The sequence below is a fragment of the Zalophus californianus genome, chromosome 3 (genome assembly GCF_009762305.2).
Source record: "Zalophus californianus isolate mZalCal1 chromosome 3, mZalCal1.pri.v2, whole genome shotgun sequence".
NCBI classification, from domain to species: domain Eukaryota; kingdom Metazoa; phylum Chordata; class Mammalia; order Carnivora; family Otariidae; genus Zalophus; species Zalophus californianus.
In genome coordinates this window covers 188,575,749-188,602,236 of record NC_045597.1, presented here as the reverse complement: position 1 = coordinate 188,602,236, position 26,488 = coordinate 188,575,749, and the positions used below count along the sequence as shown (strand labels likewise).

Sequence of the window (26,488 nt, the reverse complement as noted above, 5' to 3'; positions counted from 1 at the left end):
GTCACCCCTGGGCGCGCAATCTCGGCTAACATCTGTTTTCTTCTCCTGGTACCCCCTACGCTCGCACCTCGCTGCCTGTGCTGCGTGTGGCGAAGGCCCACCTCCTCCGCCAGACAAGACAGGGCAGAGCCCGTGGCTGTCTCCCCTCACTGCCATGCTGTCGGCTTCTGGTGCGGCGCCTGGCACAGGGAAGACACAGTTTGTGAACTGAAAGAGTACTTTAAGGAGGCAGTGCTGAGATGCATTTTTTTAAACTGAAGAACTCTTCGTAAGCGGTTTCATTGGTCGGGAAATGTGTATTAGAATGGTTCGCTAGCTGCACAGTACCACTGTGTAACACGTAGAACTCTGGAATCTCGGCGATTTGCTGTGGTCTGGTAAGAGTGCGGACTCAGAAGGCTCCCGTCATGCTTGTCCTCCCGGGAGGCCTCACCCCTCCTCCCAGCCCCCCACTCCTCTCCCGCTTTGTAAGGATTCCGTTTGGACTCAAAACCTGGAGTGCTCCTTCCCACAAAGCCAGAATCTTCACACCCGCAAAAATAGGGCCCACTGGCCCTAATCCGTTTAAAAAGCATAAAAATCACCTACCATATTTTACATAGAGGCAGTCTGCACGAATTTCAGTCACCATGGCTCATTACATAACATCAGCCGCCCAACAGCGTGGTTCCAATGTCTGCTACGCTGGATGTGAACGGAGTAATTGCATGAAGTAAAACTTTTGCTACCAGCTCTTCAGTCCACAGGTCGCTACGTAAATAGCAGATGTGCATCAGGGTCCGTGACCGATCACCTCCCTCTAGAGTGTCTGGTGTTCAGTGCACCCGCAGCCAAGGGTGTGGCCTGTTGTCCCTTTCTCCCACGGTGAGCCCACGTGACGTCTTGCGGCTCATGGCTAAGCGACTCACTTCCCAGGGATGAAGGTGCAGCCGAGAAACTCTAAAGAGACCTAGAAGAAGTAGCTGGCTGGGGTAACATCAGCACTGCTGTCTCTCCGGAGACTAGATATGCAGCCAGGGGACGTGAAGGGACGTGAGGAAAGCGGTTGTGACAGGACGACGATATCGCTGAGCAGGTGATGCTGGCAAAAACCCTCAACATCCAAGGAGCCTCCGGCAGACCCTTCCCGAGGTTGAAAGCACAAAACAGGAAATTTGGGAAGCAGAGCAAACTTAGAGGATGACGGTTCGCTCGGGGATAGAAAAGATGCTCACTTGGTATTGTAAGCTCTACGGCAAGAAGCGAGCCCTGTGTAAACCAGACTTGATGTTTTTTACCAAAAAAAAAAATTCTTAAATGTTTCTAGTGTTTTAACTTGCAGTGCAAATACTAATTTTGCAATTTTTTAAATTTGTACATGTGGCGTGGACGGAGATTTAACTGTTGTAACCACGGTGTTGAGAGGTCCCAGGGCAGCTGCGGTGTCCTCACAGTGACTGAGCTGGCCTCACGTGGTTTCAGCGTGGTAGGCCTTCTCGTGGCCCTGTGCGAACTGAAGAGCCTGTACTTGTGGGGGGGGGGGGTTGTGTTTTTGTTTTTTGTTTTTTTTTTTTTGATTGATGGGGGTTTTTTGTTTTGTAGCTCATTGTAGCTTTCTGCTAATTGTAACAATAGAGCAGCTCTAGTTTTTTTGGTGCGCTAACTGGCTTCTTTTTATTTGTAGCTGAGAACAGCTGTTTGAGACCTATTGACAGAAATGGGAAGCTGCTTTGTCCAGGTAAATCTTCATGGTAGCTTTCAGATACTGACACGCACTCACACCATCGATCTTTCTTATTTAAATGATGGCTTCCAGTACCTAATATCTTTAAATTCCATTTTAGAAACTAATTTATTGGACATCTTATTGTCCCAGTGCTGTCTTCACATAGTACAGAAAATTGTAAGCAGAAATTCAAACACTTCTGTTTTCTAAAGGAAAACACCGATCTTTCTGATGAGCTGATCCTCATTTTAGGCAATTGTTTTGATCGGGTTGTATCTTTCTAGATTCATTGTCAAAGTGTTTGCATTGCTCCTGTTACTGTGATAAGGGTTGTAGAATAGACTTTGTTCTCACCTCTGCATCCTGTCATTAGACTTAATTAAGTGATGGTCACCACAGCAGCTTTGAACGTGGAAGGGGCTGGTCCATCATTGATGAATCAATTCAGAATAGCTAGCTTTTAATCCATGTAAACAATGGCTCTTTGATTCTTACTAAGTATGAATCCAGAACATTCGTGGCTGTCTCTTATTTCTTAGCATTGTTGTACAGATAGGGAGATATATCCTAGAGGGTGGAAATTGAAAATCACACATAACTATAATATAGGTCATCCTTTTGCATGGAGTACATCTCATATTTTTTCGTTCTTGACATTCTTGATTTTCAAAGGAGGGCTGATACCAGTATATTATTTTGCCCAGAGAGGTAGGAATTAAGAACATTCATCCTGTTCTCCAAATTCTTTGTAGTGCCAGACGGGTACACTTTGAAGGAAGCAGAACTGAAGATGGGGAGTTCACTGGGACTGTGTCCTGGAAAAGCACCAACTTCCTCTCAGGTAACGTGGTGTCTGCCTGACAGAACGAGATCAAGCTTCCCAGAATCGGGAGTTCTTAATTTCGTGATTCTTACCTTAAATACTGCACCCAGTAATCATTTTTCTCAGAAGTTTTTTCTTAAACGATACCTTGTATGTTAGGCATACAAAGAACCATCTAGTTTTTTGTGTTTACATCAAAAATATCAACGTCAGAGCATGTTCACAAGGTTCTTTTTCTGTGAGAGTTTTGTGGTTAAGGGGGACTTTTGAAGTTGAGTGGCCACCTGTTTGAACCACCCCATTTCAGAAATTCTAAAAAGCACCCCTTTTCCCCACGTTGCGCCATCTGACGGCAGCAGCTGCACTGTTTCTCCTTCTTAGTGGCACAGAAGGGGGTGAGGAACAGCCAGCAGCATCTCAGATGTAGTGAAATAGAGCGTATGGATTTTGGACTGAATTGTTCTCTGCAGTAATACAATGGTCTCACAGCAGCTTTGTTCTGAACCGGTCCTCGTTTTCTGTATAAAGTATTAGGTCTGCCAGAAGCCCTGTGTGTTCAGTAAAGTTTCATCACAGTCCAAAACCCACAGGGTCCTTACCGGCAAGACTCTGTCTCGCCGGAGCTGGACTCCTGTCAGGATCCCTGTGGTTCCCGGATGCACTTCTTTAGTTTCCCAGCTACCTCCTCTTTAATTTGTTCTTCCCCTGAACATGGCCACGTAGGAGTACATGACACGCTGGGAGGAGGAAAACGTGACAGGTGAGATGGGGTTCGAAAGGAAAGGGAGGGCCGTAAGGAGCCGAACTGACAGGCGATCAGATTCCCTGGACAGAAAGTAAGAGCACAGCCAAATGACAGAGGAAACCCGGTGAATGCTTACAGCGTGTGGCCGGTCCCCTTGAGGAGTGACCAAGAGAGAAGTGAAGATCATGGTGGGGTAAATAACATCTGGGAGAGAGAAACAATGATCTAACACCTGTGGGAGTGGAAACCCACATAAAGCATGCTTACATTTCTGGGTTGTCGAGACTGTTGCTTAAATTGCAACATTAAATTACCCAGCGTCTTTGTTTTTATATGATAGGAGATTTTTACTACACTTTCATGGACCATGAGCTTTTCTTTTTTGGAAGCAGGTAATATATTTATAGAATTTTAAAATTTAGATTAAATTGCATTCATTGATCTTAGCTGTTCCTGTTTTTCACTATGGGGAGTGATGTTCAGCCTGGTACAGAGATGGAGATCATAGTAGAAGAAACAATATCTGTGAGAGATGTAAGTAATTTTACTTTTTCTGGTGTGGGGAGAGGTCTGTGGGCATATGGTATGGGGAGCCATGGATTTTGAGGTCCTGAGGCTAGGGTTCACATAACATACTTTAGAGAATTCTGTGCATTCACTAAAAGAGTAGTTTTGGGAACTTGAAAATTGGTGAACAACCCAAATTTTTAAAATAAGATTATTGGGGGCCTGGGTGGCTCAGTTGGTTGAGCGACTGCCTTCGGCTCAGGTCATGATCCCGGAGTCCCGGGATCGAGTCCCGCATCGGGCTCCCTGCTCAGCAAGGAAGTCTGCTTCTCCCTCTGACCCTCTTCCCTCTCGTGCTCTCTCTCTCTCATTCTCTCTCTCTCTCAAGTAAAATCTTTAAAAACTAAATAAGATTATTATCTTTTTTTCTGATTATCAGTAATACTTGTATATTATAGAAATTTGGGCTACATAGAAATGGAGTAAAATAAAAAATTAAAACCCCTCATTATCCTTTAATGCACAAACATTAACATTTTGGCATATTTCCTACTGGTGTTTTTAGGTTATGTACATACATAATCACACCCCCGGGCATGAATGTGTGTGTGTATGTATGGGGTAATAATTATGTTAGCATCACAGAGAACTAGGACTTTCAGTGTTGGAAAATGGAGAGACACATAGCATTGGGGGAGCTGAGTAGAGCCTGTACTCCTGAATTTGAATCAGAAGAGTCAGAATGAACTTGATGTTTGTTTTTAAATTTTTTTCTACCTCTTCCCCCTGAAACAGCTTAGACACAGTGACCAACCTGGTGGGAGCAAGCACCCCAGCACCCAGATTGTGGTTGCTAAATACCGCTCCCTCCTGGAAGGAATCAGGGCTTCTTGGAGTAGCGGCTGGGTCTGTATCTAGGTCAGGAACGTGTCAGGTGAGCCTGGAACATCTTATCCTGACAGAAGCAGTAAAGCTAGCAAAGATTGCTGGGGTGTGCGGAGAAACTCAGGAGCCACCTTCAAGAGGCTCCTGCTAGTCACAGATGAGACAGTTTGAGCCTTCGTGGGAATAATAATAAAACTGATTACTATGCATACTTAAAACCACGAGTTCATAAGGGATCCTAAAAAGACCCATCTTCACTGGTTACGCAGAGTGGATGCTGGGCAACCATAAGGAGAAGGGTCAAGCATTTATCCTGTGTTTCTTTTGGAAGCTATACTGAAGGGTAACCAAATAGATAATGAGAAGGTGTTTTGATAGACATATCTCAGCTAATAAAAAAAGAAAGAATTTTAAACTATCGCAGTTATTTTAACTCCTAATGAATTAATGTGTCTAAACAATGATCCTGAAAGACTACTAACAATCCAAAAAGAGTAAAACACGCACACATTACAGTAGTTCAAAATGATACCCATGCTCTTCTTGCCAAAATAAAACAAAACGAAGTGGACCTGAGCTCCTAGGTCTGAAGGTCAGTTTCTAAGAAGTACAGGGGGATGGGGGGACGTGTTACCGCAGCCCAGGGCCACCGTCTGCACAGTCCTGAAGGGACTCAGGAGACAGGAGGGGCAGGTGCAGTGTGTGCGCTTTTATTTGGCTCTTGATACAAACCAGGAAAACCTTAGTTGCAGTGTAAGAGAGACTAAGGGAAGTGGTGGGGGGGCAACTGGCTGACTCAGTTGGTGGAACATGTGACTCTTGATCTTGGGGTTGTGAGTCTGAGCTCCATGTCAGGCATAGAGATTACTTAAAAAGAAAAAGGGAATATGAACACCAACTGGGTATTTGTTATTAAGGAATTCTTAAGTTTTTTCAGATGTCGTAATTGTTTCAGGCTTATGTTTTTTAAAAGAATGTTTATCTTTTAGAGATGAGTGCTAAATACTAATTCATGATATGGTAGTTGACATCCTTGCCTCAAAGCGCCTGGGGGCAGGGGGCAGGACAGGAAGTGGATGGGAATGTGGCACACAAGACGGGCCACGGCAGTCGTGGGGGTTGGGTGATGGGTACCGACGGCCCACGTCTACCACCCCCTCTGCATGTGTTTGAAATTGTCCACAGCGAAACATTTTTAAATTTTTTTTTTTTTTTTTTTTTTTTTTTTTTTTTACTTCTTGTTACCTGCTCTAAATATTTTCCTAGCTTTTCATTTAGCTTTTAACTTTTTGGTGCTTTTCATGTCAAAGACAGGAGGCCACAGAACTTTTCAGAGGAGCAAAGTGTCTGTCTGTCTGTCCACTCTTGAGCCCCCTGCGGGCAGACTCACTCCCTTCCACGTGGCTGGGTCCCGTGAGCAGTGCTCCGTTGTCCTCTGACGCGATCTGTGCCTCTCTGGGCCTTGAAACGCGTCTGTCACTTGGCTCAGGAGGACCACAGCTCCTCGGGGTCCCTCCGCATCACAGGCCCAGCCCTCCACAGTTTGCTCTGCGCTCTCTATCTCCCTCAGGCTGGACCTCGGCCCTGCGCTCTGTGCTTGTGTGACCAGCTGCTGCTGGGCTGTCTGACAGCCGTCCCCCTGCTGTGTGACCCCCGGCCTCTCGCACGCACCTCACGTTTCCCTCGCCCGTCGGTGGTGGCGGCTCCATTTCTCCGCTCGCTCGGGCCAAAACACCAGGGAGTCATCCTCGATTCTTTTCTGTTTCACATCCAGGTTTTCAGGAAATCTCCCGTCACAGTTCATCTAGGATCTGACCACATCTCACTCCCTCCACTGCCACACCCTGGTCACCTCTCCTCTGGATTATTCCAGCAGCTTCCTGATGGATCTTCTTCTTTGCAGCCTGGCATTTCCCCAGGGTCTGTTCTTACAGAGACGTCAAGTGGTCCCTTCCCTGCCTGTTCTCACAGCCCTCGTGTGCTTCCCCGTGTCTCTCGGGGCCCCAGCCAGAGGCCCCGAGCGCTCGCTCCGCTGGGCCACACTGGCCCCCGTGCTCTGGTCCTCCCCAGCACACAGCCGAGGGGAATGCCCGCCTGTTCGTTTTTCTTAAGTAACGGAAGCTGTCCTCGGCTGCAGCCTTGCTCCCATTCCCTGTGTTTTACTGGATTGTGCTCTCATTGCTGGCCTTTTCTAAACAACCTGTAGGTATATTTTAAAGTCTTTCTTATTCTTAATCATACAAGTAATCGTGGACTTATTCTTTAAACTCCAGTGGGGTGGGTTATAGCTAAAAATCCTCCTTGATCACCAGCCTACCCTAGCCCCTCAGCCAGACGTCTGCATGGTCTCGGGATGGTGAGATCTGACCGCACCAGCGAGTGTGTGTCCTTCTAGACCTTTGATGCACCCATAACGGCTCAGGGACAAATGAGCTGGACTTGTTCGTGTGCTTTCTTTTAAATCATAAATGGGGTCACACTGCATGTATACTAGAACTTTGTTTCACTTCAGATTTATAGAGGTCTTTTAAGACTAGTGTGTATAAATCCATTTTATCTTTTAAGACTTATAGTTTAAGGGTTCCTCTGTTCCTGGGTATTTTGATCCTTTGCTCTTTTTCTTACTCCAAGCAGTACAGTAGTAATCTTCCTTATTCTTGCTTCCTTCTTGCTAGTGTAGTATAATTCAGGTTTTATTTACTCTTGCCGTAGATTTATAGGTAGGCAAAAGAGTAAGTTTTCCCCCCCAAGGAAGTTGGGAGTTTCTGATTTTATTATTGTTATTTAAACTTCTGTTAATCATGTGTCACGGGTTACTATGTGCCATGGGATCACCGCTGCACGGATCTCTCCCTGAGTTTACAGGTGACCAGTTGTATCTCTTGGGTGCTACGTAAAGGCTAATCTCCTTTTGTAGGATGCAGAGGTTAATGTGTATCTATGAAACCAGCCTAATCAGTCATATCCGGTCCAAACCACAGTGTTGGTCCTCACGAGCAGAAGGTTGTGCTGCAGACCTGGACGTGGGTGAGCGGAGTCTACGTCTCGGATGCAGACACCTGCAACATTTTTTCCCCCTCCTGGGTTGGCCCTTCTAGCTCTTAGGAAGCCGAGCTTCCTCAGTTCATCGTCTTAACTGTGTACATCCTTACCCCTTCAGGAATTATTAAATCTAGCAAGACAGAGAGGCCCAGGGTCTAAAAGGGGCATCTCTCCCAATACTGTACCTCAGAAACAGAGAATTAATGAACGTGGTTTCTCTTTTCTTTTCTTTTTTTTTTTTTTTTTTTTTCCTGAACAGTGTTTGAAGCTCATGCTGGAGCAGTCTGGCCTACCAGGTAAGTTCCAGACCATGACGATGTCACTGATCTCTGTCCTAATATGTTATAAGTTATGTCTTTATAGTAAGGGCCTGATGACAGCCCTTCAAACGTGTTTTCCTCCAGGTTTGTCTGCACACACATAGTGCGTGCTCCTGGTTCCTGTGTGCGAGCGAACAGAAAGCTAGCTGTGGGTTAGCTGCTGCGAGTACAGAGAACCTAGGCAGGCCCAGCACGGGCACAGAGAGACGAAGCTAGGACCTCTGCCCTCTGGAATTACCCAGGCCCTTCGCTGATGTTTTTCTTTTTAACCTCATTGATGCAGAATTGCAGGCCATTGTGTTTCATGCCAGTATTTCTGTAGTGTACATTAGGGAATGTAATAGGAATGAAAAAATAAATCCAGGGTGTCTTTGAAGTAGCTCTCTGGGGTGGGGGGGGGGGGATCATGTGAGAGGGCTCCCAGGGGCGTCACACGGCTCTCCTTAGAGTGCTGGCTGTCAGCGGACCGCGCTGAGCTGAAACCGAGGCGGCGCTACCGGAAGGGAGGTTACAGGCCCTGCACACAAGGCACCCTTCTAGGAGCCAACAAGCCTCCGTGCAGGGACCAACACCCATCCCCATCCCACAGATGACAAGACAGAGGCTGAGAATGGTTAAGGGTTTACCCAGAGTTGTACAGCGAGTAGCTAAGCCTCTCTGCCTTCAGGACCCGCGTTCTTCCTTCCACGTTATGCTGCGAAAAAGGAACGGTGTTCACCTTTAACTTATTGGTGGGGTTTTGTGTTGTTTTTTAAACACACTTAAGGGGCGCCTGGGTGGCTCAGTCGGTTAAAGCGTCTGACTTCGGCTCAGGTCGTGATCCCAGGGTCCTGGGATCGAGCCCCAGCTCAGGCTGCCTGCTCAGTCTGCTTCTCCTTCTCCCTCTGCCTCTCCCCCTGCTCGTGCTTTCTCTCTCTCAAATAAATAAATAAAATCTTTAAAAAAACACACTTAGATTAAGTTAAATATTAATACAGTTCTTACTGTATTTAAAACTAGAACTAATGGTAAGAGAGGGCCTGCAAAGAACAGCGTGGTAAGGATTTACGATCTGTGTGGCCTGTGCGGGATCTAACACAGGCCGTATTAGACCTGTGTTCACTTCTTTGGCTGTAACTTCTCTTGGCGGGTGGGGTGGCTGACTGTTTATAAGACATTGCTTTTTTTTTTTCCCCCAATAACAAGGATTTCCAGCTTTTGCTTCATTCAGCTTCTGTCTCCGCTTCAAAAAATTTCTTTCCCATTTCATCAGTATAGCAAGCATATTGAGAGAAGTCTAATTAAAGACTATTTAACATTCATAAATGTTCGTTTATACCAACTTTATTAAAATGCTGTTTCAAAAACACCGTTTTTGTTAGATTAACTGATAAGTGGATAGGAACAGTTTGGTTGTGCACATTATCAGTTGCTAAGAGATATTAGCCTATACTTTCAACCAAGACCATGAAATAAAACAACTTCATAATGATTTTAGAAGAGATTCTGTGCCTAGACATACAGATATCTGTATTCCATGTGATGTGTGTGCACGTGTGAATGATAAAGGTATAACGTAAACGTTGTGTAATCGTAGCAAGTGTTAACCTGTTTGCAAGTAGCAGATCTTGGTGGAATAGAGAGGAAATTAACCAAATTGGAGGAACCACCTAATTTTTTTCATGCCTGGAAGAAAGAATGTACTTTAAAAATTAGTTAATAGTTATTTGCTCAAATCCCATTTGATATTCGTTCATCCAGAAGGGTCATTACTGACAAACTCTTAAAAACATATTCTTAATTTTTTTTCATCCTGATTTTGATTCTTTGACAGGAGACACGTGGCATTTACGAAAAATGGACTGGTGTTACGAAGCTGGAGAGCCTTTATGTGAAGAAGTAAGATTGTTACACATTTTGCTCTTAGAAATGACAGTGTTTGTGTTTCATCCAGGATACTCACCCTCACCCCACTGGTGAATAAATTCTAGAGAAAACTTTAATTTTTTTTTAGGATACAGAAGTCTGTACCTGGTAGGTCTTTGCTAAAGTCAGAGGGAAAGTCTTAGCCTAATGGGAATGTTTCTCACATCTGTGTTAAGTCCTCTTTTGACTTAAGAGTATGTCCCTAGAAATAGTAGTTGCTCATGAGAAGGTAGAGAACTTCAGAGAACAAAAGACATTTGTGAAACAATGTGAAGATACACTCTGAATTTTGAAACCTGAATATTTTCATCGCCGTTTCTCTGTAAGTTAATGATGGCAGAATTCATCTTACCAAAAGTCAGTCACTTAGGCTCGGATCGAAACTGCATCTCTAGATCCAGCCAAACTCTCTGGGTAGCCTTAGGAACAGTATTATCACAGGATAGTTGGACTCTGGTTAACCATCTTTTTACTGATCCAGATAGCGTCACACCTTGCTGGTCCAAACCCGGGGCCTTAGAAGTGGTCCCGAGGTGAAGCTCAGGGAGAGAGCAAGCTTAGGTACTTGCGTCAGCCGCGCTCCCCCGAGTCCTGTTGTGCCTGCTGTCCGGTAACAGCCGGTGGCATTGAGCATCAGCAGAAGGCTGATCTAGGCAGGAGGACTGGGCCTTCCCCCGCAACCGCTCTGCTCTCTGGGGCCCAGTGAGTCCGCGCAGAGAGGCGCCTCTGAGGCTCGGCCGGGAAGCTGACTGCCCAGAGTAAGACGCAGACCTGACAATCCCCAAGACGTAGGGTTTGGAGGTCAGGGAGTGTGTCTCGTCGTGTGGTTTCCGTGTGGTTTTCTTCTCTCCTAATTTCCCAAATTGGAATCAAAACAATTCACCTAAAAGCAAACTTACTATCCTCAAAACTGGCTCCTCTTTGCAGAGATGATGCTGTTTCCCGGCCTGGTGTTTTCAGGCTGCAGTGACTCTTCCCCTGCTCACCTGTGGTCCTTCATATTTGCTCTCGGCTTTTCCACTCCTCCCTGGCCCTTCCCAAGGCTGGCCGCCCCGGCCCAGCTTTTTTCATCTTTTTTTTTTTTGGCCTCTACCTAAATTACACCCAAGTGGCTTCCCCAAGTCCGGTGTTCCAACCCACTTCGGTATATCGTGCATGCAGCAGCCGTACTGGTCTTTAAAAACCCCTTCTCAGAAAACTTGAGTGGCTTTTTTAAAAAGCAGCTAAAAATTCCTTTAGTTCACAGCCCTTCCATCTGTGACCACCCCTCCAATCTAGCTTCCTGTCTTGTTACTCTCCAGCTGGTGCTCTGGTCTGTCATGTCTCTGAGCTCTTCCCCTTATTCTGGACTTGACCTTAACCCTGCTCTTCTTTTCGTCAGAATTCTCTCTCGTTTCCGCTAGCTTTCCGCATCCCCCCGAGCCTTCAGGCCTAACTACTATTCCGTGCTCTGTGGCTCCGTCCTCCTTGTCTCATTCCAGCTCCCTCTCCGCAGAGCCTTTGTGATACTTCCGGTTCGTACCCTGTAACTTAAGAGAGAATGAGGTAGTGTTATGTAGTCTTAGTTAATTTCCTGTCTCCTCGATACCTGCTTTATTGTTTCTTTCTTTCTTGAAAGGGTTATAGAGGTTTAAAGAAAAGATCCAGGGGTCTTGTTTCTTCCTGTCAGAAGTCATAAAGGAATTTCTGTTTCCCCAGGACGCAACCCTGAGAGAACTTATGATATGCTCTGGAGATACTTTGCTTTTAATTGAAGGAAAACTTCCCCCTCCGGTAAGGTTTTGCTTCTGATTGACATTTTGTAAATAACAGTTAGTGCTTCCTGATGACACAGATGATATATTCTCCTTGTGGGGAAATGCAGCCAGGCATGGAGAGAGTGCTAGGATTTGGGGTGAGTTCTCTAATCAGACAGCTGCCGTATTTTACATCTTTATAGATTTCCTTCTTATAAAAGCAGTTTATGTACCGTTTTATTTCCTGCTTTTCGTATTTCATTTTAAAACCTGACTGCAGAATCCAAAACCAGTCATCGTATCCAGGGTGTGACTTACCACAGTTTAATTCACATACCCCCAGTGAGAAATTTAGCTTGTTTTAAATCTTTTGTTTTTGCACATAATACTTAAATAGAAATCCTCCTCAAGATTGTTCCAAAGTCAAAATTAACAGGTCAGAAGGTATGAACTTTTTAAAGACTAGATGCTAGCTCTGTGTTGCCACACTGTTTTTCCAGAAAGCCACACCAAACCGATAGCTCTATGAGCTGCATACGAGAACACTCGTTTCACTGCTCTTAAATAAACCCTACGGATTACCACTATTTATTAGGTTATTTTTAAGGTGGACACAAGTAAAGATGAAAGTTAAAAAAATGACCCCAGATTCCAGCACTTAGATAACCATTGGCTTAGGATTAGGAAATTCAAAAGACATGGCAGGCTATAGAATGAAAAGAGTTTTTCCCATTTTTTTTTTCTCTCCAGAGTGAGTCAGAATTAACTTACTTTCCCTTGTATATCCTTCCAAGAAAAGTTACGCGTTTGTATGCAGAATGTAAATATGTGCCTTTCCCTTTTAAAGTTCACACAAAGGGGATCGTATTCTATATGTTGTTGTACACTTGTTTGTTTTTATTCACTTCATGGATCTTGAGGATCTCCCCACATGCGCACACACAGGCCTACCTTATTCTTTTGGAGTATATTCTTCATAGAATTATATTTTATTCTGTGATATTTAAAATTAACTTATTAATTGGTAATATTCATAATACGAAATTTGGAGTGTAGAAAAAGTTGGGCCAGGAAAAGTAAGTACCCCTCCTGCCCTCCAGCCAGGCAGTGTCCTCCCTCTGCAGGCAGCCAGTTTCCACTGCATCCTTCCAGAAGTACATACCTTTCAATGCACATGTGTATGTGTGTATACATAGCAAGTATACGTGTTTGTATACGTACATATTTTTTTTTTTACACAGAAGATTATTTGCTAGACACCCTACTCTGTACCTCGCTTTTTTCATTAATATTTTATCTCCATATGTATGTTGTGTTAGTACACATACAGCTATTTCATTCTATTGGGTGGCTGTGGAATATTCCATTGTATGGAGGTACAATTTTTTCAGCCAGTCTCTCCAAGGATTTAGGTGGTTTCCAGTCTTTTGTTGATACAAATCACACTGCAAAAAATATCTATATGCCATTTGGCATGTATATATCTATAGGGTAAGTTCTAGAACTGAAACCACTTTGTCAGAAGTCCTGGCCTCCCGTAATGTAACTAGTCTTCTCAAGAGGGACCTTGAGGTTGGACCGTGGTTTTTGCTGCCATAAACAGTGTGCATTTACGGTTTTGTGTATGGGGGCTTAAGTAGGTCAGGTTTATTTCATGTAGTTTCTATGCAAGAATCCAACCTAGAGCAATAGGTTCTTGCTTCTTTATAAAGTTCCTGGAGGAAGTTTAATGAGTGAAAACCGCTGCTGACTGGAGCACTGGGCTGGTGGTGCCCTCACCAGGCCCGAAATTATCTGTATAGTTTGTTCTGTCCAGTGTTGTGATATTTTGCGTAGCCTTCTCATTGACCGTAGTAAGATACTACAGGTACTGTGTTTACGAAGGTGCTTCTGAGCAAAGAGCCCTGAGTCCCAGTCATCCCAAAGACTAATTTTTATGACCTTAAATTTTTGATTGTAAAAACAATAAGCAGGTACAGTACATGGCCGTTAATACATCTAAAAGAAATAATAAATTCAGGAACATTTGCTGTTATCAAGATATTTCTCTCTCTGTGAAAGTAGAAATTCAGTGAATTCGCGTACCTCACAACAGCTAGAAATGCTCCATTCTTCAGGGTTTCCTGAAGGTGCCCGTCTGGTGGTACCAGCCTCGGGGGCCCGCGGGTCACTGGAAGAGTCATCCGGACCAGAGGAGCGGTACCCCTTCTCCAGGTGGGGTCTGGAGGGCTGCTTCCACCCAAGGTGAGAACAGAGTTGTAGCAGCCGGCATGTCATAAGGAAGGTGGAATGGCTGCTTCTGCTCTGAGAGGCCGATGAAGGTTGTGTCTTAACTGTAAGGCTGAAAAATCAAAACCTGTTAATTCCATAGAATGCTTCTCCCTGCCGCTCCCCCTGCTTGTGCTCTCTCTCTCTGTCAAATAAATAAATAAAATCTTTAAAAGAAAAAAAAAAAAAAAAGGAAAAAACACAAATTAATTTCCTTCCTAACTAAATAAAGAGAATATATTTATGGTAGGACCAACTTTATATATTGTTTTATTTATTATGTTTTACTTAATTATTTAGCCTTTTTAGTGCCTTGAAGTAATATACACTTAATACTTCTTTTTACCTTTTAAACCTCAGTACTGAAATTAACATAAGTGAGTCACATTTTTATCCCCTTAACTGTCAAGCTAGGGTTCTCTGTGTAGAGCAATAAAATACTTCGTATTGAATTACCTATGAAATTGGCATTACGTTTGTTTGTTTGGGTTACATTAGACAGGCACTAATTCTAAAAATACTTTGGTGGTAGAATAATAATTACATATAGAATTGCATATAAACTTAAAAAGCAATGTCTTTCTCCATGAAAGTAAACAGTTCATTTTTTGATAGTCCTTCTATATCACAACATCTGGGAAATAGTCTTTCATTCCTGAGTTTCCTAAAAGTATCTTCCAGGTGGTGCCAGCTCATGGTGTCCTTAAGACAGAAGAACCACTCAGGAAGAGAGCTTTTTCACTTGATCTACTTAATCTAATTTCTTAGTTATGTATTAGCAGTGTGCCTAGCAATCAGCAGAGCAAAAATGAGTGAAGTTATTCTGAATTTTAAATTTAATTACCAATTTTTATATCTAGAGTTTTAGATAAGAGAACATTTTGTTTTCACCTTTTAAAAATAAATGTAGAGAGTCTTTCTTATTGTCAATAATCCTTTTAGTCAGTAAACATTTATTGGCCATTTACTGGGTGGCAGCCACCGTCCCAAGCACTGGAGAGACGAACAGGATAGATCCCCAGTTTCCTGAATGGGGCTGTGCTAAAACTATAACCCCAAAACATGGTGTGTGTTTCAGAAATAGGAAGTAAATACAGTCCATGCTCCTTTCTGACACCTGCCTCTGTCCTCTGTAGGCGCTCCTGGTGACCTGCACGGGGAGGTTTCCCTCCGCTACCTGGGGGACCTCGAGATCTCCGAAGATGCCACCGTGGCGGAGCTGAAGTCCCAGGTCAGGCTTTTTCCTGTGGCGCACGGTAGTGGTGGCCCGGCCTCTTCCAGTGAGATATTAATAACACCTTCTTCTATTTCCTTTTCCCTCACTTGCAGTCTGTTCTGATAGGGCATGTGTTCTGTGCCACGTTCAGTGGTAAGTACCCGGCAGGCACGCCCGCCTTCGGCTCACACAGCCCCGGTGCTTGTTTCTGCCACTTGTCCTGTGGCTGTGCTGTGTCCCCACTCAGACGGGCATGCTGTGCGCTTTCATCTGAATTTCTCCTCGGGGACTTGCAGCTTATGTTCATTTTGATTTCTAAGGGAAACATGATGTATTGACACATCCGTAAAGCATTCACTTTACCCCTTTATTTACATTGTTTTTGTATCATTGTGATCCATGTGTTAAATGTTGTCAGTTTCAAGATGTGTCCGTAGGACGTGTAACAAGATACTGTACCCTGTTCTTACCCTATTCACATCCCTACGAGAGTGTTAGGTCCCAGTGGAAAGGCTGAGCTGCGTGTGACACACGATGCCCGTTGGGGGCGCACAGCGCGAGTATCAGCTGTCCGTACTGGATTTTCCTGTGTGTGCACAGCGTTTGAAATAACCTTCCTCGAAAGAAGCAAATGGTCTTATTGCCATGAGACAATGGCAATAAAAAAATTTTTTTTCTTGGATTGAGAAATACAAAATTGCCGTTTTCAGATAAAAAATGAATACTGGCCGTTTATATGTTACAACCTAAATCTATAAATAGCTATCTGCCCTGCACAACGAGTACGGAAGTTTAGGCGTAGCAGTCGCGTCCAGAGATTCTGGAACATTTCAAATTGAAGTTCTTTCACTGACAGAGCCAACTTTGAAGAACTATACTAGCACTCAAGAAAGCGGAAGGTGAACCCCCGGCTTTTGTTAGAGCTCTTGCGAGTTATACTCACGTAGAAATTAATTTCTAAGTTTCACTTTCTGAAATAGGATTTAAAAGGAGCTTTTGGCTCATTGGAAAATCCATTTATCCCTCAAGCTGGCTTCCCCAGAGAGGAAGACAGAAGTGACTGGATGGATTTCATTTAAGAGACACCCGTGGGATGTTTTTTTAATAGAGTTTATCATTCCTTGAGGCTCTCCCCCTCCGACGTCACTGTGTAGTGCTTCGTGTCTTCCTAAAGCAGTGTGTTTGTTCAGAGCGCTTCTTAAACCATTGGAGAAATGTCTTGTTTCCTTTCTAGGCCATGACCTTGTCCCCCTCTTCGGGGTTTGTCATCCCGTCCCCAGCCTTCCTCAGAGCCTGGACCTTGGAGAGCCAGCGCCCCGGCAGGCTCTTACGAACCAACCGGCAACAGCTCAAGTAGGTTCCTCACCGGAAGCGCGGTCTTTCCTCCGATGGGAGGGCCCGGCCGGGGGGAGTCGGGCAGCCTGCTGTCAGCTGGATGACTCTTTCAGTCACACACTCTGGGGCTTATTTTTCCATATTAAGCATAAATGTAGCTCCGTGTAGTTTTACTATGCTTCAGATACCATGAACAAAATGTTGAGTTTTTCGAGCTTTACTGGGATATAATTGATGTACAGCGCTGCGTATTTTTAAAATGATTGCCACCGTGGTGCTAGCCAAGCCCTGCATCGCATCACATAATTACCGTTTCTTTGTTGCGGTAAGAACATTCAAGATCTACTCTCTAAACAACTTTCCAATCTATCACAGTATTGTTAACTATAAGCACTATGCTGGACGTTAGAGGCTCCGAACTTACTTATTTCTCTTGTAACTGGAAGTTTGGCCTCTCTGACCAACATCTCCTTTCCCCCACCTCGCAGCCCCTAGAAACCGCCATGTACTCTCTGTTTCTGTGAGTTTGGCCTTTTTAGATTCCACATGTATGTGAGACCATATAGGATCGGTCCTTCTCTGTTACACTTACTTCACTATTAGCCTAATGCCCTCAAGGTCATCCACGTTGTCACAAATGACAGGATGTACCCCTTTCTCGTGGCTGAATGATACTCCCCCACCTCCCTGTCCGTCCATCCATCCATCCGTCCGTCCATCCATCCATCAACGGACGCTTGGGTTGTTTCCATGTCTTGGCTGTTGTGAACAGTGCTGCTGTGAACATGGGTAGCGCAGATAGCTCTTTTGAAATTCTGTTTTCATTTCCTTCAGATACAAACCCAGGAGTGCTAGGTCATATGGGTAGTTCTGTTTTTTAAATTTTTGAGGAACCTCCAGAAAATTGGCTTCACCAATTCACATTCCTACCAGCAGTGCACAAGGGTTCCCCTTTCCTCCATGTCCCTGCCAACATTGATCTCATCTTTTTGGTGCTAACCATTCTGACAAGGGGGAGGAGGTCTCTCACTGTGCTTGTGATTTGCACTTCTTTGATGATGAGTGACGGTCATGTACCTGGGGGCCATCTGTAGATCTTCTGTGGAAAAATGTCAGTTCCTCTGCCCACTTTTTAATGGTACTGTTTGGGGTTTTTTTGCTCTTGAGCTGCATGGGTTCTTTATTAATCCTCTCTCTCATGATTTGCAGATTTCTTCACCCATCTCATAGGTTGCTTTTCATTTTGTTGATGGTTTCCTTTGCTGTGCAAAAGCTTTTTAATTTGGTGCAGTCCCATTTGCTTATTTTTCCTTTTCTTGTCTTTCCACTGGGTATCAACTCCAAAAAATCATTGCCAGGGCCGGTGTTAGGGAGTTTACCTCCTGTGTTTTCTTCTAGAAGTTTCATGGTTTGGGGCCTTACAGTCCAGTCTAATCCATTTGAGTTGATTTTTGGGTATGGCGTAAACTAGCAGTCCAGCTTCGTTCTGTCGCTTGTGGCTGACCAGTTTTCCAGCACCATCTACTGAAGAGACTGAGACTGTCTGTTCCCCATTGTGTGCTCTTGGCTCCTTTGTTGTAAATTCATCGGCCATATGTGCATGGGTTTATTTTTGAGCTCTCTGTTCTTTTCATTGATCTTCGTGTCTAATTTTACGCCAATACCGTACTGTGTTGATTACTGTAGTCTAAAATCAAGAAGAGTGATGCCTCCAGCTTTGTTCTACTTTCTCAAGATTGCTTTGGCTCTTTGGGATCTTTTGTGTTTCCATACAAACCAATACAATAGGATTGGTTTCCTATTTCAGTGAAAAATGTCATTGAAATTTTGATAAAGATCACACTGAATCTGGAGATCACTCTGGGTGATGTGGACATTTTAATAATATTCCAATTCATGAACATGGACTATCTTTCCATTTCTTTGTGTCTTCAGTTTCTTTCATCAGTGTCTTACAGCATATAGATCTTTCACCTCCTGGGTTAAATTTATTTCTGCATATTTTATTCTTTTTGATGTGCTTGTAAATGGGACTGTTTTCTTAATTTGTCTTCCTCATAGTTCACTGTTACTGCATAAAATACTAAGTGATTTTTGTATCTTGATTTTGTATCCTGCAACTTCACTGAATTTATTTAGTTCTTTGGTGTTTAGGGTTTTCTACATGGAATATCATGTCATCTGTAAGTAGAGGCAGTTTTACTTTTTCCTTTATAATTTGATGCCTTTTATTTCTTTTCCTTGTCGAATTGCTCTGGGTAGGACTTTAGTAGCGCGTTAAGAGTGGCGAGAGCGGGCATCCTTGCCTTCTCCCTGCGGTGGGGACAGGCGTGCAGACTTGCCGCGCTCAGTGGATTAGCTGCCGGCTTCTCGTGTCTGGCCTCTATTGTGTCCAGTTAGGTTTCTTCTCTCCCCGGTTTGTGGAGCGTAGTTGTCATGAGAGGATGTAGAATGTCGTCAAATGCTTTTCCTTCATCTGTTGAGATGATGATTTGACTTTTTTTTTTTTTATCCTTCACTTTGTTACTGGATCACAGTGATTGATTTGCAGACATGGAACCACCCTTGAGTCCCTGGAGTAAACCCTACTTGATCGTGATGTAGGAGTTGGATTTGGTTTGCGAATATTTTGAGTGTTTTTGCATCTATACTCAGCAGGGCTATTGGTCTGTAACTTTTCTTGTAGTACCCTTGTCTGGTTTTGGTATCAGGATAACCCTGGCCTTGTGATGGCTCTTCTGTTTTCTGGAAGAGCTGGGGAAGGATTGGTATTAATTCTTGAAATGTTTGTTAGAATTCACCAGTGAAACCATCTGGTCCTGGACTTCTCTTTGTTGGAAGGTATTTGATTACTTACTCAGTTCCCTTACTAGTAATTAGTCTGTTCAGATTTTCTATTTATGACTTAGTGCATTCCAAGATCTGTCCATTTCACCCAGCTTGTCAGCATCTACTTGTTCATAGTAGTCTCTCAGATTTTGAGTGTTCTTACTCACTATAATTTTTTGCTTAAGAAGGAAAGCTTAGTATTTTTCCCAAAAAATCTAAAAAATGTATCACTCAGTATTACTTTGTTTCATTTCTTTTATCAGGGAATACAGACTGGGAAGGAAAACTGAGATCTGCTTAGAGCCCCTTCAGAAAGAAGAAAATTTGGGGTAAGTCATCTGCTTCTGTGTCCTTGTCTTATCATGGTGGGTAGTTTCTTGAAAAACTTAACAGTGTACTCAGTAGTAAAGGGTTTGTCCCCACTGCCTGAGTCGTACGGCAACTTAAACCAGACTGTGTTCTACAAATGCGTTTGTGCGTCTGGCATCTGGAAGTTGGAGCTCATCTTTCCATGAAAACCGTGAGTCACAAATGCATATTGAATCCATAATAATCTCAAAGTGTAAGCAAGATGCTCCTTCCCAGCCCTTATCTGTGCCCCAAGACAGTCTGTTGTCAGCACCTGTCACCGCCCCCCGACCCTACTTCATCTTCACACCACCTGACGTACGAGATAGCCGTGTGTGACTCACCTCCCACTACTGGGATGTAAGTTTTGTGGTCACTGCTCTATCCCCAGTACCTGTGTCGTAGTCAAACCTTCCTATTTCTTTTTTCATTATAAGAAAATCTTGTATAAGACCTTCTATCAGCATCAGCAAACAGTAAGGTTGCCCCTACCTGATGTGACAGAAACACCATTCTTGCTGCTGTGTAGGAACCAGGAGCTCTCCTTCAGCCATGTCTAACCTTCACTTAACCCCACTGCTTTTATAAAAGTGCATTCTCACAGGAAACTGTATTACCAGGAATTGTTTCCTGGAGGGGGATTTCTGGATCAAACTGGTATGGACATTTTAAACTTCTTAAAACTGTTCAGTTCCTTTCCAGGTAAATTATTCCAGTTTATGTTCGCCCAAGCAGTGTTCCTGAGTATTACTTCACCCTCAAACCAACACTGAATATTTTCATTGTTTAATTGTTTGCTAAATTGATCAATGAGGAAATGGTTATCTTGTCTCATTTGCTTCAGTGCTTTGATTGCTAGAAGAGCTGGCATTTTTCTCAAAGGCTTATCATTTATAAGCCATTTGCATTTTTTGTAAAGGGGTCTCAGAAAAGTCGAATTTGTGAGAGCTTTCTGAAACAATGACATTGACCCTTTGTCACGTTCTTGTAAGCAGTGTCCCTTTGAAGACCGGGCAGGGCACTTGTTTGGCACCCCCCAGTGGCTCAGTGTCCTTGCCCCACCTCCGGAGCGTTCTCCCCACCTGGGGAGACCCCTGCTGCTCCCGCCCAGCCAGGCCTGCTCTCTCCCTGGGACCGTTGCCTCCAGTGGTTCCTTTTCTCCCATCGGTGTCACCCTTTCTTTTGGTAAAAGCACCCCCATAACGGATAACTGAAATCCAGCATGTAAAACCGCACACGGTCTCAGCAGCCTAGACGCACACACACACTTTCCCTTCTCCCTCCCCACCTTCCGGCCGGCGCCTCCTGTCCTGTAACTGGCTGCACGCATCTGACTTTCTGCCGAGCCCCCTTTCCAGCGCTGAGCCCTTGCTTGCTTCTCCCTGGCCACCCCACCGCAGCTAACGGAGCTTTTGGTTCTGAAAGCAGCCTCTCCTGGGGCAAGCTGCGGGTCAGGGCAGAAGGAAAGCAAAGTAGAGAAGAGGTTTAGCGGGTTTGGGGACGAATCTGTCCTTCTAAAAACCAGAAGAGTCGAGGAGAAGCTTTGCCCATCACGTTCCCCCATGGTTACTGCAAACTTACTCTGTTTGTTTCCCGGCGCAGCCCCCAGGACGTGGTGCTGAGGACGCAGATGCGCCTCCCCGGCGAGAGGGCCTACGCCCCGTGTGTGGACCTGGTGTGGGACACGGCCCGAGGCTGGACGGCTGGCTCCCTGAGGCAGCGAGTCGCCCACTTCTGCTCCCTTCCCGTGGAGAAAATTGAAATTGCCAAGTACTTCCCCGAAAAGTTTGAGTGGCTTCCGATATCGAGCTGGGTAAAGTTGCACGCTTTCTCTGGAACACTGGGCCTTCCTGGCGTAGTGAATGGGTTAAGGGCTGTTTTTCACACATAGAGAACTTAGTAAGAATGTGAGTTTTCTTTATTCAAGATGCTTGATTTTTCTATAGAACCAGCAACTTACCAAGAGGAAAAAGAAGAAAAAGCAAGATAATTTGCAGGGGGCGCCTTATTACTTGAAAGACGGAGACACAATTGGTATTAAGGTAAGTTATTTAGCAGCAAATTTACCACTTCAGTAAAACACCAGGATCAGTGACTTTACAGAGAAGTTGTATCAAATCTTCAAGACTCAGATAATCCTGTCTTCCATACATTGTTTCAGAGAACGGAAAACAAGAGGGAAAGCCAGACCACTCATTTCCTGAGGCCAATAGAACCTCAGTATCAAAACCTTAATCTTGGGTTGGACTTGCATGAAAATGCTTTTAGAGTTTTATCCCGAAGTGCATTGCTGTAGGTTTGGGGTAGGTCCTTGCATCAGGGTAAGACATTTCCTTCCCTGCCTAGTTTGCTCTAAGTTCTTTTTTTTTTTTTTTTCCCAATCCTGAGTGAGCACTTGTCATATAAAATTCCCGCTGTTTCTGCACCTGTTGGATTAGCTCTCTGGCTATCCATCTTTAGTGTGGTGTCTGTTACATAAGGTGACAGGGCCGTCCTTGCCTGCCATGGACAAACCTACTTTGTCACATAGTGATATTTGTGTATTAAGAATTAATAAGTTTAATCCTTGATTCAAGGATTAAATTGCTAATCGATATTTTCACACCAAGGAATAAGCATTCCCTTAACCATCACTTCACTCAGCACTGTGCTAAACAGGGTGGCGTGAGCCTCCTCCCCCCAGAGAAAACTAAATAAACACTGAGAAATAGAGGAGGTTCTCAAAGGAAAGCATAAAGCCGTTCTCTATGCAGGAGACTACGGATAGCCCAGCAGCAGTGTTACCCATCTCCGTGCAACCTCAGGGTACGCCGCGGCACAGCGCGCACATGCGGGGGAGGGGGTGGGCAGGGGGTTCTCTGAAGCACTGGCCATGACGGCATCAACTGGAAGGAACAGTGACCCTCGGGAAGGGGGCAGTTACAGTCAATATGCTGGAGCTACGTGTGTGAGCGTGGAGCGCATCATTGAATGTTGCAAACAGTCACAGAGGCGTCCTTCACAGCGAACGTAAAGCCCTGTAAAACGCTGAGGGCCACGGAGGGTCACGCTCCCGGCTGGTCATCAAGTCCAGGGGGGGACGGGAACAAGAGTGCTCATCCCTGCGGAATGGCGGGAGGCCAGCGGCTGAATCTGTGGGTTGTCCCTGAAAAATGAAGCAACTAGGGTCAAAGCTTAATACTGTTAATAGCTAACTTTCACTGAGCGTTTATTGTCTGTACGGAGCACCATCCACATACATACGCGTGTATCCACCAAACTCCCAGGACAACAGTGGGAGTAGGTGCCGTCTTGGGATGAGGAGGTGACGTTCTGGCGCGCCTGGACCCCTGGGCCCCACGCCTGCGCCGCTCTGAGGACCTGGGTGTCTGTCCCATTACCTCTACGTTCTTACTTTGTAGCGTTCGACGGTTTTTAGGAAGCACAGCACACAGCTGCCGGAATACAAATGCGTGCGCACCACTGATGGGAACGGAGGTCCGCACATTTGTTACGTTTTTCTCCCCTGGGAGCTACGTGTGGACGCAGCAAGACCCTCCCGCGGCTCCGCGGGAGCTGGTCACCTGTCCCAGATGCACACGAGGGAGGCGATGAGTAGCCAGGAAGCCTAACCACACGGGGGCGGCCAGCCGGAGTTCCTCCCTAGAGCGCTGCTCAGGGGTGCCGCTGGCTGAGGCAGGCCCGGGGGCGGCCCGTGTGGATGGGGAATGACATCCATGTATGAAACTGACTACGAGCCCCTCAGGAGACCGTTTGGGGGGCGGCCTGTATTTGGAAAGTCTCGTGGTGACAGCAGGGGAGGCCAGGGGGTTAGCAGCCCGGGCTCACAGGGTAGCTGTGGACACGGTGACAGTGCTCCACTGGGGGTGTCCCCGTGCCGGCTCTCCATGTGGCTTTGGTGGCCAGAGGCAGAGATCCAAGGGCTGGCAGAACATTCCAGTGCCGGCCCTTCGTGCCCCCTGCTGAGCATGTGCCCAGCACTGGGCTGATTGGTGTCCGTGGTTTAGGTAAATTCGGACAGCCTGAGGTTGAGGTCTTTTTTACGTACATCTTAAACGTAGACCGAAAGGATGTCTGAAAACATTGTTCATTCGTTGTTTTGAAACGTAGAATCTCCTGGTTGAGGATGACGAAGATTTCAGTACAGTCGCAGATGACCTGGGAAAGAAAAGGTACGGTCCCGGCTCTCGTGCACGCAGCTGCTTCTGGAAGCCCCCGGACCCTGGCTCTCCCCACCGGAGCGCCCTTGATCGCAGCTCAGAGCACTGCTCTCCAGACAGGCGGGAAAGAAATGCAGCGTGGGGGGATTCGGTCACCCCCCTCACGGGGCTTTCTGGGAACCTGGACAGAACACGGGGTGACCGCTCACTGAGGAAGCCCTCCCCCCCCCCCCCCCCCCAGTCTCAGGAGCTTCCTTTCCCTCCCTCTCAGCCCTTCGCCACCTGCTGGGTCGTCTTCGGACACCAGCGCCCTCCGCGGTCCGTCACCTGAACGAATGAGCATCCCCATCACTCGTGCCCCAGCCGCTCCTTCCTCCGCCCGCCCGCCCCCCTCCGTCCAGCCGGGGGTCCTCCACGGGCACGCCCTGCCCAGCCCGCGGCCCCTCCTCCGGCTCCCTCCTCACTCTGCCTGCAGGGACTCCCTCCTTCCTCTTCGGCACATAGCCCAGCCCTCTCCCCTGGCTGCAGGCCACATCCGCTTACTAGAATCTGCCAGAACATTCCACCTCTATCAGTCATTCGAACTCCACGTGCCTGGACCGGGCTCTCACCCCTGTATCCACGTACCCCCCCCCACAGGCTACACCAGGGGTGTCCCTGTCGTCCTTACCTGCTCCCCGCCTCCAGTCTCCTGAAATCTTAGTCCTCAGCTTCTGGGGGGGGGGGGGGGGGGGTGGCTTCTTCCCTGAGTTACTGCGGCAGCCCCTCCTTGCCCCTCCGCTGCCTCGGTCCAGTGGGGCCCCAGGAGAGGGTACAAGGAAGAGCGGGTGGGCCGAGGGGGAAGGAGTGTCACTCGGGAGAGCACAGCCATAGCCAGTCACGGGGCTGGACGCTTCGCGTGTGTCTGTGAACATCCTGTTTGGATTCAAAAGGTCCGCGGCGCCTGGGTGGCTCAGTCGGTTAAGCGTCCAACTCTCGGCTTTGGCTCAGGTCCTGATCGCAGGGTCGTGGGATCGAGCCCCACGTTGGGCTCTGCGGTCAGCGGGGAGCCTGCTGGAGATTCCCCTCTGTCCCCCTCTCACTGTCTCTCAAAAAAAAGTAAGAGGTAAAGGTATACTCTGCTGTGAGACCTTTTCACCTAGCAGATTGGAAAGGACCCCAAGTCTGACCCGCCACGTGGACAGGTGCAGGAACCCACTCTCCTGGCTTGGGGTGGTGGGGGCGGGGTGTAAATTGAGGTCTTCCGAGTGAACAGTCTGGAAATACCTATCAGGTGCAAACACACATCCCTGTGGCCTGTTCTAACTGGACGGGAGTCCCTCCAAAGCCCTCGACCTGGTGAGGCCTGCAGTGTCCAGGTCCGAGTCGGCGACCCCCTCTCGTGTCTCCCACAGCCAGGAAGCCCTTCGTGTGCAGAGCAGTGACCTTTTCTCCAGTGCCAAGACGCCCAGCCGGCCCCGTGCACCAGAAGCTTCTCTCTCCATCCACGTGGGGAGTTTCAGATAGCACGGCGGGGGGGCGTGCGGGCAGGTGCGGTTTTCTGCCTCCTGCGGACATGAACTCCGAGTCCTGCCCTTCGTCACCAGCAGAGGCCTTCCCGCCTCAGGCCAGCCGAGTGCGCGTTATCACGGGGCTGGCCCCGACCCGCGGTGGCCTCCAGCGGCCAGTCTCGTGCTGCCCTCCCGTCGTCACCCCAAGCGCGGCCCCGTCCGTGGGAGCAAACGCCCTCGTTTTGCAGTCACCGCGGGCGTGGATAACATGGCACGGTGCCGAGCCCGGACACGTCCGCCGTGTGAAGCGCACCCGTCGCACCTTCCCTGCCTTACCCTGTTCACGGGAGGCCCGGGGGCCCTGAGCCGACGGCGGCTCCGAAGGCTCGGCTCCCAGCGGGGCGCTGGCCCGGCCCAGGCTCTGCCGTCGGCGGGCGGGCTGTTTTCGGGCCCCCGCGGCAGCCCCCTGCGGCCTGAGTGAAAACGGATTCCGAAGCCGCCGCCGTCTTTCCGGCTAAAGGAGAGAGACCCACGGCTCGACGGGTCCTCAGCTGCAGCTACACGGGCGGCGGAACGTTCTCGGTGCCTGGAGGCCCGGTGGTGGCGGACGAGCCGGCGTGGGCTGAGTCGCCTCCGCGCCGAAGACAGAACGTAAACCGGCCGCCGTTCCTCCCCCTGAAGCTCGGCCCGCACCTGGTCCTGAGCCGGCCACGAGGACGCTGGGGGGGGGAGCCCCTCGCTCTCCTGCCTCAGGTGAGGCTTCTGAGCTGCGCGGGCCACGAGAGCCGGCAGGACAGCCGTGGACCGGTGTCCCGGCCACACCACGGCTGCTGCAGGCGCGCGGTGGCACGTGGTGGCCCGTGTGCCGGGCTGAAGTGACGCCGCCGCAGGGCCAGACGCCAGGGGCTGTGGCTGGAAGCCGGGCGCTCGGGGTGCAAGCCGCCCGGTCCTTTTACTCTGACGTAAGCTCCTTGGCCTGCGCCTTCGTCCTACGGTGACCCCATAGTAAAGTGCTCCCCAGAGGCCGCGCCGGAGGGTGTGCCTTCGTGGGCCCCGCGGGGAGCCTCGGGCGCACTGTGCGCGGTGGCCTGCCCCCTTCTGTCCCTCCCGCGCTGTGGGCACGGAGCGCGGCTCCGGGGGCAGCTGTGAGAGTTGGTGAAACCGTTCTTCGGGT

The 26,488-nt window shown here is 47.3% G+C and overlaps 1 protein-coding gene and 1 non-coding gene across 17 annotated transcripts in view; both read left to right on the top strand.

Moving 5' to 3' along the window:
* Positions 1 to 25,361, top strand: part of USP40 (ubiquitin specific peptidase 40) — a 76,451-nt gene extending 51,090 nt beyond the window's left edge. For 9 of the 16 annotated variants that reach the window (XM_027590188.1, XM_027590186.1, XM_027590187.1 and 6 more), the window contains 14 exons: positions 1,664 to 1,717; positions 2,458 to 2,546; positions 3,721 to 3,807; positions 7,967 to 8,003; positions 9,841 to 9,905; positions 11,631 to 11,705; positions 13,786 to 13,912; positions 15,073 to 15,167; positions 16,387 to 16,505; positions 19,580 to 19,645; positions 21,267 to 21,477; positions 21,611 to 21,706; positions 23,775 to 23,836; positions 25,219 to 25,361. In XM_027590188.1, the coding sequence (XP_027445989.1) occupies positions 1,664 to 1,717; positions 2,458 to 2,546; positions 3,721 to 3,807; positions 7,967 to 8,003; positions 9,841 to 9,905; positions 11,631 to 11,705; positions 13,786 to 13,912; positions 15,073 to 15,167; positions 16,387 to 16,505; positions 19,580 to 19,645; positions 21,267 to 21,477; positions 21,611 to 21,706; positions 23,775 to 23,836; positions 25,219 to 25,330 (1,295 nt within the window). In that variant the 3' untranslated portion in view covers positions 25,331 to 25,361. Of the gene's footprint in view, positions 1 to 1,663; positions 1,718 to 2,457; positions 2,547 to 3,720; positions 3,808 to 6,439; positions 7,693 to 7,966; positions 8,004 to 9,840; positions 9,906 to 11,630; positions 11,706 to 13,785; positions 13,913 to 15,072; positions 15,168 to 15,265; positions 15,306 to 16,364; positions 16,506 to 19,579; positions 19,646 to 21,266; positions 21,478 to 21,610; positions 21,707 to 23,774; positions 23,837 to 25,218 lie in introns of those variants that run through there. The other 7 variants (XM_027590190.1, XM_035726731.1, XM_027590191.1 and 4 more) reach the window with 7 other exon arrangements.
* On the top strand, positions 8,798 to 8,882 carry TRNAR-UCG. Its single transcript has one exon. It is a non-coding gene; the product is annotated as a tRNA-Arg (tRNA).
* Positions 25,362 to 26,488: the final 1,127 nt, after the last annotated feature.